Source organism: Squalius cephalus (genome assembly GCF_949319135.1).
Source record: "Squalius cephalus genome assembly, chromosome: 15".
Lineage (NCBI taxonomy): Eukaryota > Metazoa > Chordata > Actinopteri > Cypriniformes > Leuciscidae > Squalius > Squalius cephalus.
This window is the reverse complement of record NC_137136.1, coordinates 26,117,894-26,131,193: the sequence shown is the minus strand read 5'-3', so window position 1 is coordinate 26,131,193 and position 13,300 is coordinate 26,117,894. Positions and strand designations below refer to the sequence as shown.

The following is a 13,300-nucleotide window of genomic DNA, read 5'->3' as shown; positions in this document are numbered from 1 at the left end:
CAATACTTTCACTTCTGATAAATTTATTACATCCATGCTAAATAAAGTATTAATTTATATATTTTACATTTTTATTATATAGATAGCGTGTTTTGTCGTACTTTAATGTCCAATGGAAAATCTGTGTCTTAAAAAAATTATAAAAACATACAGTTATGAAACCACTGGTTACAATTTGTTTGTTGATATTTCATTGGCAGGTCCAACTCTTCCTGTTCAGACCCCACTCTTAGATGTTTACACTTTCAGTATCTTTGTTCTGGCAGCATGAAAGTTTAGTCAGTTCTATTTTTACCTAACATCCTCATACAGCACCTAAAGGCTCTAATTGCCTATGACATTTCACTGTCTGCACTAAAGATATATCTGTTCTATTTCAAATGGTTTCAAATGTTCTACTGGTTTGATTGTTTTCAGTTCTCCAGCCTAAAATGGCTTCGACCCCTGCCCTGAACTACTCAGGTACTGATGTACATAACTTTGGCTGAGTAGTCGCGCCATAGTGCCTTTACAGTGTTGAATGCGCTGAGTTTGCTTCCTGTCGCAGAACATTTTTGAGCTTTTTATGATTAAAATAACCTGGTCGATAGAAACTAAACAAGACATGCTATGTTTTTGTATTCATCTTTTATGCTTATTGTTACTGTCATGCTTATGTTCTCAATGCATTTATGTTGTATTCAGAAAACCTGTTCCTTGTCCTGCTGATTCTTCTTTAGGTTTTGTTAGTGTGTGTTCTGTGTTAGTGTTCCTTCATCTAAATTAGTTGAAGTGGAGGCTTTGCAGATGTGTAGCGCCATCTAATGTCAGAATTTTGTACTGCTTTTAGTGCATTGCAGCTTATAACATCCTGTTTCATTTAATGCTGTATACATGTTTAATAGTTGTTAAGTAACTACAATATCTGAATTGTACTGTCTCATACATGCCACGATGTTGGACATTGAGTGAAGTGTTTAGGTGTCTTGTGATGCACGATGGGAAAACATTATTACAGTGCTTGCAAGTCAGCACTTAATATGCACCATTTTACTCAGTGTGAGTGTGTTTGGATTATTCCGATGATAAGTGTGCTATTTATTTTTGGTTTACACTACCATTCTAATGTTTGGTGTTGGTAAGATTTTTTTAGTGTTTTTGAAAGTCTTTTATGCTTACCAAGTCTGTTTATATTTAATATTGTAATGTATTCCCATTAAGGCAAAGCTGAATTTTCAGCAGCCATTACTCCAGTTTTGAGTGTCAAATGATTTTTGGCACTCAAGAAACATTTCTTATTATTATCAGTGTTGCAAACAGTTGTGGTGCTGACACCATGATATATTTTTGCTAAGGATTCTTTTGATGAATAGAAAGTTCAAAAGAACAGCATTTATTTGAAATATAAATCTTTTATAACACTATAAATGTCTTTACTGTCTCTTTTGAAATGCATCCTTGCTGAATAAAAGCGTTAATTTATTAAAATAATAATAATAAAAAAAAATAATAACAATTACTTACCCCAAACTTTTGAATTCTAGTTTATATAAAATGTAAGATTAAAGTTTGAAAGTCATTACAATAGCTGAGTGGCTCTGATGTGGCATTTCATTTGCAAAGAACCAAAGCCTAAATCCTAAATTACTTAAAACTTTAGCGCTACTGTTTTGCTGACGTGCAAGCACTAGTATTTATTCTGCATATGCTAATCTTGTATATACCATAACCCATTATTCTCATTAGCTAGCTCAAAATTAACCACTTAAATTTAACAAAAAGTAGCATTGTTGACTCAGTTCTTGATTATTCTAGAATAGTTGCTCCTGTGTGTGTGTAAGATGCTGAACGAATGTGTTTCTATTACAGCTGAATCTCTTCACTCCAGCAGTCTGAGTGGATCAGATAAAAAGGGTCTGCTGGGCTTCCTCAAGTTTAATCGCAGGAAATCAAAGGTAGAACACAGGCTCACCTGTGCACATACTTACACACATTCTGTCATTCATATTTTTGTCTGTTTAAACCTTGACAGTGCTGTATATGTTTGAAAGCTGCATGTCTATAGAAACCCAAAATGATCTAGACAAATAGCACCAAACACCTGAACCCATGGATATGATGGAGGAAACTAATACATATCGCAAAATATAGAGAAAATGAAACGCTTAATTGATATTGCAGTGTTTATATCCTGCCCTGCATGGTTTTCATGGATATTGTGAGTCTTCTTGCCATGCTAGTGTTACATTCCCATTTCAGACTGAAGATCAGTCCTCTGAGGACATGGACAGTCTTGATGATGATAGTGTTGTTGACAATGCAGACACTAACATTAATGTAAGTACTAACCCATGAACTCCAGTATCCCTTACTAATTCACTCTCATCTCTCATCTCTCTGTCTGTCAGTTTTCAAACTTTAACACAATTATACTGTCTGAAGGTTAATTTTTCTACATCTTCTAAATTTTTGTTCATTTGTTCTTTTCAGAGCAAATAGCATTTTTGGTGGTTCATTTGATTGGATATCAACTTTTATTGCATCAATGAATGATACATATTTTTTTAATTATGAAAAGGAATAGATGCTGATTAGTCAATAATAAATATATAACATTAATGCATTTTTAATAATAAATTTGAATAACAACAACAAATAATAAAACAATATTAATGAACACTTGTCCTTAATATTTTTTAAATACAATTTACAGAATAGTAATGGAATTTGTTTTAGAAATTCTACACTTGAAAAAAGAATAGTTCTGCACCAGAACTTCTGGTCTGAATGCTGATTGATTAGTATAAAAAACATAAATAATATATTCATGAATATATAATAATTTATTATATAATAATAACAACAATAATAACTATATACTAAAACATACAGTTATGATATAAGGTAATAAATCTAAATTAATGAAAATGTGTGTCCTTAATTATTATTTTCTTTCAATAGAAATTACAGTGCGTTTCAGAAATCCCCACCATCCAATGTATTTATTTTCAGGTATCACCACTAGGTGTCAGTAATCACTCGGGCAAACGTGATCTCCCGCTCACACTGAATTGACCAGATGATACGGTTTTGATTTCCAACAAGATTTTCTTAAGTTTTCCTATTTTCCTATACTCACTATCACTGTTCAAAACACATTCAGATGGATAGATTTGCATAGGATCACTTTTTTCTGAGCAAGACAAGATCTCAGAGTTCTTTGCTAGGACTTTTTTCTGCTTCTTGGATGACCCTTTTGTGGCATTATTTGAATGTACACACACACACACACACACACACACACACACACGCGCACGCACGCACGCACGCACGCACGCACGCACGCACGCACAGCGTCGGACACACACGTTTGTTGCACTGTATTAGTGAGGACATTGCATAGACACTTCCATTCATTTTATATCAGGTTAATGATATTTTGTATGACTTAACCTAACCCCTACCCTTAAACCTACACATCACAGAAACATGTGCAAAACACTAGTAAAATGGCCAGAAAATTGTCTTCACTAGTAGGTTGGTATAATATTTCACATTTGGCCCTCACAAGTAAACCCCCCAACAACCCCCCCCCCCCACACACACACACACAGACACACACTCTCTCTCTCTCTCTCTCTCTCTCTCTCTCTCTCTCTCTCTCTCTCTCTCTCTCTCTCTCTCTCTTTCTCAGTTATCTGAATTGTGAAATTGTATTGACTATTAGACTAATCTTGACTATAAGACTATTATTGCTATATAAGCTAGTTATAAATACTACAGTCTAACCCCAACTGAAAACTTTATGCATTTACTGTAAATAATAATAATCATTTTATTTTTAATACCATTTTTACAAACAAGGACATCCCCAAAAGGAGGTTTTATTATATTCAGTTCACTTCTGGGTACAAATGTGTGTCCAATATAATGGATAAGTAGGTAAACTCACACACTTGATCTTCCAGAGATTTTATCCCCACAGTGCGCCGTACATCTGTTTCCTTTTCTCTGAGAAACACGCTGTGTTTTTAATGACACTCAGACACACCCGGACATCCATAATTCATCATTAATATGCCAGTTATTTTATTTCTATCACCATATTTTATGAAGGGCTCTTCCCTGCTCTCGATGCTCCCCCCTGTAATTACACCAGTTTTAGGTGCACACTATTTACAATATCACAGACAGTGCCAAGAGCCATTTTCAACACGTCGCAGTAACTGATTTCCGATTATACAACCCACTAATAGCCATTCCCACTTTGAACATTCCGTTCTAAGGGCAGAGAAGGGTGAAAAAAAAAGTTAAAGAGAACGCCAAACTTTTACTGGGAGGTTGTGGCGTCTAATGAAAGCATGTGGCCATGATAGGAGAGCTGTGATTATTTTGTCTCTGTGCTTTTTCCATGTGTTTGTTTGTGTTGGTGTGTGTATTTGTCCCTAGTATTATGTATAGTTTAGATCATATGTCTGTTTGTTAGTCTTTCTTCCCAAGTCAAGCTGTAAGACTGCATACCTTCACCTTCTCTCTCTCTCTCTCTCTCTCGCTCTCTCTCTCTCGTTCCAACCAACAGCTGAGCACTCACTCAAACACCCATGCAATGTTCTAGAAAATCCAGTCTCGTTCCTCAGTTTTTGCCAGATCTCTCTGCTCTCTCTTAAAGAAACATCCTTTTCACACCTCTGTGTGTGTATGTTAATGCATGTCCCTGCTTTTCTACTTTTGTTTGTAAGGTGAAGAGTGTAATTTGTGACATTTAGCAGCAACAAACCAAATTGCAAAAAAATGTTTGCTTTCAAACAGATTTCTCAGACATTTTTTACCACCCTTTCCAGTTCAAAATTGTTTGACTAAACAGGTAGTCACACCTCAATCTCACGCTGTTGATTTAGCCAGGAGTTGAATGTTGTACCACTCAAACAAACAAAAAATCTTGTGAAAGAACCACGGTGTTAAACCTCCTTCAGGAGTGGAAGAATGGCTTGCTTGTAGCTGTCTCTGCCAGGTTGGACAAACTTCTGAAATTAAAGTCACAATGATATGGAAATAGCAATGTACTATATCTTCTGCATTGTTAAGTATATGGAGAGTGTAATGGATTATTGGGAAAAAAAGTAAGGCGGTGTTACGTTGAGCGTGTAGTAAATCCACCAGAGAAACGTGTGACTCAGAATGAATGAAGAAATGGACTTTGAATAACCACAAAGGGCAATAGCATTACACATCACACATGAACATAACATTAAAGCAACACTAAAGATTATTTTTTACCTTAAAATAATGTTTCCAAAATCGTTTCAGTGGTTTATCAAGTCGTAACAGAGTGAAAGGCACTTCTGCATTCGCTTTGCAGCCCTATATCTGCTATAACCGCACTATGCAAGTTTGCCAGATCGGGTAGCGTTTCTGTAGTTCGAATGAGACATAAGAAACTACAAATTTAACTTGCTTTACGGCAAGCGTTACAATAGTCATTATTTTGTTTTTCTTCATTTCTACATCATACTTTCATAAAATTATGCAACATACTCTACCTTGTCTGTGGACATCGTCCATTTACGACAGCGGTAATGGACAATTCCACTTCCAACCTGTAGGGGGACCAAAGAGGAAAAGTTCTTAAGTGTTGCTTTAATGCGGAACAAAGGACTGAGGAAAACAGAGGTTTTAAATACACAAAGGGACTAATCAATATAACTTGGAACAGGTGCTTAACTCAAATCGGAAACCTTGGCAACTAACAATGACTGGGAACTCAAGCAAACAGGAACAGAACAAAACCAAATTAAAACACAATGAAACTAAACATAACGTTATTTGTTTGTATTTGTGTGTGTGTTTTCATTTGTTCTCCATTGTGGATGTGTTAAAGTGTCACTCCTTTATTTCTGTGTGTTTTCTGCATTGTAGGTTTTTTATTTTTATTTTGTCTTACCAATTTATCTCTGTTTGTGATTTTGTGGAGTTTGGGGTGGGAGTGGGGGTGGCAGAAGGGGTAGTTCGCCCAGGGCGCTATAAAAGCTAGAACCGCTGGTCTGCAATGTTTTAAGATAAATTTATAAAATAAAAAGTGATATCAAAATGTTATCTTTTGATTATGTAATATGAGCTAAAACGTGTACTAGTAATATGTATAACCACAAATTCCATAGTCCATTAAAAACTATTAAAAACGAATTTATTAAATGAAAATGAAAATTTCAGTTATGCAATTCAGGAATTGAATTGGAATTTAAATTGATTCTTAGTTCAGTTCTGCACATAGCCTTTGTCACAGGCTGAGAATGAATTTCAAAATTATGCTTTTAATGTCTTTTTTTTTTGTTTTGTTTTTTGCTTCTAGAAATTCACTAGTGTAAAACTTAATCAGAAGATGTCAGCAGCTGTTTTAGTTTAGTTTATGTCTTGAGTCCCTCCCTTTTAACCGTCTTATCAGCGCAGCTGTTTAATGGTGTATAAACGTGGGGTCAGGGCCAGGGTAAAGCCCTCAGAACTCAGCCACACTCCAGAAGCAGGTCGTGACATTTCCAGCCCAAATGTTATTGATTTGCTGTCCTCTGTTAAATTGCTGCCCTTTTAAATTCAGGATGCACTGCCTACAACACAATTCAGGATCCACTGCCTACAACAATACCTCATTTCTCTGTACAATGCACCTTCAATATGTATACACCTTGTCATTTGCACTAAGCTAGTCTCTACTTTCTCTACTTTGCACTTATATTTATAGACAAATTGTTTTTATTATGTATGTTTTTTAAACATGTTCTTAAATGTGTATTCGTATAGCTCTTAAAGTGTCTCTCTTTATTTTATGCTCAGGGTATGTCAGTGGTGGGTAGTGGCCCATGTGTGGAGACCCGTCCCAGCACTCTTGGTCAGTCTCAGTCTGTGATGAACATCTCCAAGATGTCCCCGAAAGTGGAATTAAAGAAACGCAGAGCTCCAGCACCCCCATCAGCTTCCACACAGACTTTACCTCTGGCATCACAGGTTTGAGCAGTGACACACACACACCAATCATAACCACTGACAAATATTCACAGTCTAAATAATAATTCCTTGGAGTAGCTGTCATTTAGGTCTTTAGGTTTTTGCATAAAAGCTCCTGTGCACTGTACAAACCTCTGAATGTATTCTCTGCTCTGTTAATATTGTAGCTTACATGGATGTAAAACTTACCATACATAAGCAGTTACACAGTTTAACTGATTGCTATGAATGCAAAACCACATTGAAATTGAACCACAAGAACCAAACTAACCAGCTCAAAGATGAATCACAAAGAAGCTGTCACATTACAAACTCTGAATTGCAGCAAAACAAATTAAATGGAAATCTGAAAAAATGTATAGGTGTAATGCTGGCGAACTCAGAAATGAGTGAGAGCAGGAGAGCAGGATTTCCTTTCATATTATTAAAGATATGAAAGAACCGAAATAAACAAAGGAACAGACACAAGGGAACTCCAGGAACAAATAAACAAAACAGAACTGAGCTCACCCACAAAACAAGACCTGGCAATGAACACAGGTAAAACTGAGGTTTATATATACACAGGTTATAGACTAACAAGGCACACCTGGACACAATCAGGGAATCAGGTGTATCATGGGTTCGATTCCCAGGGAAAGCAATAACTGATAAGAATGTAAATGTGTACCTTGGAATGGAATGTAAGTTGCATTGGATGAAAGCATCTGCCAAATGCGTAAATCTAAATCTAAAAGTGGCACATCATTGAAAGTTCTAGAATTTGGGAATCCGTGACATAATCAAAACAAAAATTACAATATTAATCTACTGACTTGTATTCATTAAGTACAAGTATGAACAATATATTTGAAGTTTCATCCCTCTACGGACACACTGAAGCTCGAGTCACCATTGTCTAGTGCATTTTTTATATAAGTCGGCAGACTTTTTACATTGAATGCAAGAACAATGCAAATAAAAAAAAAAAAAATATATATATATAAAACATACATTTCAAACATTATTAAAGATAAGTAAACAGTCTGTAATAAAATAAGAACAAATAATCAGACTACAAGCAATAGCACAAATTAAATAAATAGTTTTTTTCAGGTTTTTTAGGTAGATCTAACAGGAATTAGATATAGACTAGGTACAGAAATTGAATTTAGTAATCAAATGTAAAACAACACTGCATAGTCTTCACTGTATACATTTAAATATCCTTATTACAAAAGTTATTCAGTCAACAGCAGGGTTTTTTTTTTTTGTTGCAGTGTCTTTTGTTGTTTGATGAACATCAAAAACATAGACATCAGCAGGGATACTTTTGTCTCTTTAAGTCATCAGTCATCCAATATACTGATACTGTTGCACATGCGTTGTCTTTCTTGACTGTTTACATTCACTTAAAGTCCCATTGTAGTCAACAATTTTATCCCTTAAAACTCATCTTTGATCACCAAAATTACATTTAAATGTTTTTTCATGTGAAAAAACTTCTTCATGCCTTAAAATAGCTTGAATGTAACTCTACACCCTTGCTTCATTTAGTTTATGCAGACAAACAGCTTATAATGTGTTGCTATTGTTACACAAACTATGTTCCCATTTCCAACTTGGGGCCATGTTTTAATAAAATAAGCGCATGGTCTAAAGCGCACGGCGCAAGTGCAGTTAGGGCATGTCCGAATCCACTTTTGCTAGTTTAACGATGGGAAAAATGGTAGACGCGCCCAGAGCATGGTCTAAAAGGGTTGTCCCTATTCTCTTAAAGGGGTCATCAGATGCCACATTCACTTTTATATGGTGTTTGCATATAAATGTGTCTTTGCAGTGTGTGGACACAACCACCATACGATGAAAAAAATCCATTCACTCCTTTTTATTTATCCTCAAAAAGCCTAAACTATCTCAATAATCAAGCCGTTTTGATTTTCTGAGCAATGTGATGTCATATTGCTCATGCGCTGCCCATGACCACTGACTGACTATCCCATATTAGCATATTTCCGTCCTCAGCCATTTGTATACTGTCCACCAAGGCAGGTTGCCAAGGCAGCACTTTACGTGTCTTGTGTCGACACCCCCCATGGAAGAGAGGGGTGGGGTGAGCAGTTGCTCATTTTCATTTAAAGACACATGCACTGAAACAGGTCACTGTGAACAGAGCCGTTTTTGAGGAGGTAAAAAGGGTGTTGTTTTACATAACCATTGAGGAATTTTAACCAAAGTATGAAACAAACTTTACATGAAAACCCTAAAGAATCATACCAACTTGTGGAAAATGGGCATCCAATGACTCCTTTAATGAGTAATGGGTGTGTTTTAGGCATAATGTGCAAAAAAACAATCAGAGTGTAATTTCCCATTCCCTTTGAAAGCCAGTTGCGCTCGCGCCATGACGGGATGCGGAAAGACTGAACGCTTCTCCAGAGTGGAAACGGATCTGCTCGTGCGCTAGATTAAAGCGCGCAAGCAGACCATCTGTGGCACAAGCCGGATTCCACCATATCTTTATGTACACAATATTATATCTTTTACATTGCAATATTTTTATTTTTTCATATTTGTCTAGTTTGTGTACTGCTGCGCATCCCTCTGTATGTAAAAAGCAAAGTGTACGTGTGTTGTGGACCTGCCTATAGGCACACATTACTAATGCACTCTTTAAAAAAAAAAAAAAAAAAATTGCAGTCTATTTCAGTTGCCTCAAAATAGCAATGCGCCTGAACACATCTTGATTTCAGACCAGCACCATGGGTGCACAAATGGTGCAAATGCATTTGCTATTTAAACAATGTGGCGCAGGATGTGAAAATGATAACTGCGTCGGGCTGAAACTAGCAAAAAACACTTGCGCCATGTGTATGATAGGGCCCTAAGAATCAGGCAGCTGCCATCTAACAATCTTCAGAAACTTCTATGGTGTCTTATTTATCAAGATTAACCAGTAGAATTAAATGGGCTTAGGTATTTAAAAACATTGTCTTGTTTATTTTTTTTAGCCTCAAGCAAATAATAAATGTCCATCACATGTTCTCCCTCTGTAAACCTAAGATGAGGATTTTACAATGGGCTGCTTTAAGATTCTAGATAAGGTCATCTCACCCTTATCCTCTCATGACATCATCAGAGCCCTTTGTTAGCTAAGCTAATGAAAACAGTCTGCACATGAGACAGAGACCTTAAACTACTTCTCTGGCAAGATGTCGGTCTGCAAACCGATAGCTAGTGATTTTTAACTCTTAAATGACTAACTCGTCCAACAATGACAATGTTTTTCATCACCCTCATGTTGTTCTAAAATGTATCTTCCTTTCTTCCAGGGAAAACAAAATAAGACATTTTGTGTTGGTCAATGCAATTGCAATTACAACCTTTCATTCTCTCGTTTTTGTGATTCCCTAGTTATTTTTTGTAATTGCCATTTTAATCAAGCTACTTGTTCGGTCGCGCAAGTAAAATTCTCTTTCACTTGCCCCTTCAAAAAATCCACTTGTCCCAGACAAGCAGACAAGCGTTAATGTAAATAAAGTTATCAAGTTAAAATAAAAGTGGTACATACAGCTCTTGCACAAGTCTTCTGAAGCGATGCAATAGCTTTGTTTCAGACTCACTGACTCCATTATCCAGTAGCAGCAATTGGCGAATTAAGACTGCAGGATGTTACTTTGTGGTTGTTAAAGTGTTTGTTGTGGTTTTAGCTCATTGCTTTGAGGTTGTTCTGGATGGTTGCTTAGTAGATAATCAAAAAATACCTAACTTTCTATGGGAACTTGAGCTTCTAACAGAAGCTGCAGTGACACAATGCTTTTACCATTTTGTAGATGTTGTGGCCTATATCCATTGTTAATTCTTGAATATCTTTACCATTACAGTGACTAGAACTTCTAGTGTGCCATCATTTCCTAAGTTAACCTGTAAAACCATTACGCTATAATGATCTACCTATCATAGGGTTTTTCAATGGCTAATGTCGACATCTAGAGAAAACAATATAAAATACTCATATATGCTATATATACCTTTTGAGCAAATTAAATTGCTTTTAAAACTTGTGAAGTAAAAAGATTGATTTGTGTCATTTTCTTTTTAGCTTCTTTTCAGTCTGTGAAGGAGAGCCTGCAGACGATAAATTAGTCATTGGCCTTTCAATTTAAATAGTCTTACTACATATTAAAAAAAGAAAAGAAAAAAAGAAGATTATTCAGTTGTAGAAAATAGTTAGCATGTACTTTTATTGGAATATGTCCCTTGCATGAGGATGGAGGAGGTCTGTTTCACAAAGTAAAAGGTCATTGATACCTTCTGGCTATTGTCACACCCTTTGGATTATTCTTCATAGACAACTGTATGCTGCAGTTACACACTGGAGAAATCTAGAAAGGCCACAATGTGGTTTATTTTTTCCACATCCCTCCTCCTTCCCAAACAGATCTGACTGTGGCCCTGTAACTCTGACTGACACGCTGGTCTCTTAGATGTGTTTTCTTGGCTTTTCTCAGTGGTGGCTGGATTTATGACTGATTAGGAAACACTGTGGAGATCTAAATGTGACCTGGAATAGGGCGATAAAAATAAAACGGTCACAACAAAGAAGTGTGGCACTTACGCGAGACCACACGGTTTACAGCACAACTCTCTTTTTCTATGTTTGTAAGGAGGGAGACATTGTGTTTTGTGTGAATGACTCATTTTGCCAAAGCAAACCTCTTTATGGATGTTTGTTTAGGTTTACTTTGAGGATTAAGTGTATGTTTAGTGTAGGAATACTTATTCTCTGCATCTTAGTTTTTGTTTTAATAATAAAAAAATGTGTTGCTTTTTGTGAGAAGAGAATTTTCTTTAAAGTCAAGAATTGTAAAAACAATAAAAAAAAAACCTTGATTTACACAAATGCTGACAACAGTAATCTTCATGTCAATTATTATTATTTTTTGTCATCTAAAAACATCAGTGACCCCTAAAACTTGGCTCTGCATCCTTGCCAACACAACACGATTCCAGCGACAAATGTTTATTTTTGTCCAAACTGAAAACTCATTGGACCAAAATTACACTTCTGAAAATGCTTTCCACTGAAATTAGTATTAACTAACTATTTACTATGACTTTTGCCCCAAAAAACTCCTAATCACGGCTTGTTAATAGTTAGTTAAGTAGTTGTTAAGTTTAGGTATTGGGTAGGAAACCTCTTTCTTCTCCCCTGGATGGTGGTGCTAGGATGTTGCAAAGCAAAACGTTTTCGGTGTGGGCAGGTAACCCTGAATAACTGAATAACGTTGCAGAAATAGAAACCAAGTGACCATCAAAAGGACAATCTAAAAGATGAAAATGTAAAATGCAAAAAGGTTTGTGTGAGGGAAATATTTAGGAGTAAGAGATTAAAATACCATTAGCTCAGTATAAAAACAATAAAAGTCAGTAGATTGAAAACAAACGTGTGTGTGTGTGTGTGTGTGTGTGTGTGAGAGAGATGAACTGTGTGTGGTCCCACCATGAAAACGGGTTAAATTAAATATTCCAGCTCATGACCAGGGTACAGGCCAGAGTAATTAAATAGTTCAGGGTTTAGCAGACCTCTCAAAATTCATCACAGGCCCCACATTCCTCAGGATTAAGAGGGGAGAGACCTGGGGTTTAATATTCAGTATCTCAATATATAACTTAATAATTAACAAATGTATGTGAGAGGCCATGGAAAGATGGAGAGAGAGATTACAGGAGACTGTGTGGAAAATTACCACAGGTTTATTTGCTACAAAAGTAATAACAAAATATTACATTTATAAATTTAGTGACAGCACTATATATATAGTCACTTAATAAAAAACCAAATGTTTATGAGGATATTTTGAAATATTTTTTTTTTTATTTGTCCATTCAACTGCAAGAAGACGTTTCTTGCAAGAAGAGAAAGAGAACTCAACCCAGTATTCGCTCATTATATGAGAGGTGGCTTTCATTGCGTGAGCTTTGGGTGTGTGCGCAGCACAGAAAACAGCGTGTGAGTCCCGAATTGAGTTCGGTTTCATGTCTTCTTGCGTGTGAATGGTTTAAAATCATTAAAATGCACACACAGGAATTAATATGATTTTTTAAGATTCACAAGAATTAATAAGATAAATCATCAAAATGCGCGTATCTTATCAAATCCACGGTTCTTGGAAATTTAGGAACCGGTTCTCAATACCCAACCTTACTAAAGACTGGAGTAATTGCAACTGAAAATTCAGCTTTGCCATCACAGGAATACATGTGATTTCTTCATTATCATAATATTTCTTAATATTGTTGTTTTTATGCAAGCTGAAATTGTCCAATTTAACAATTGCTT

At 35.9% G+C, this 13,300-nt stretch overlaps 1 protein-coding gene across 5 annotated transcripts in view; it reads left to right on the top strand.

The window, feature by feature from the left end:
* cobl (cordon-bleu WH2 repeat protein) overlaps positions 1-13,300 on the top strand; it is a 100,043-nt gene that overhangs the window by 46,708 nt on the left and 40,035 nt on the right. For 4 of the 5 annotated variants that reach the window (XM_079895051.1, XM_079895050.1, XM_079895053.1 and 1 more), the window contains 3 exons: positions 418-462; positions 1,849-1,934; positions 6,808-6,978. In XM_079895051.1, coding sequence (XP_079751177.1) covers positions 418-462; positions 1,849-1,934; positions 6,808-6,978 — 302 coding nt within the window. Of the gene's footprint in view, positions 1-417; positions 463-1,848; positions 1,935-2,242; positions 2,317-6,807; positions 6,979-13,300 lie in introns of those variants that run through there. The other variant, XM_079895054.1, reaches the window with a different exon arrangement.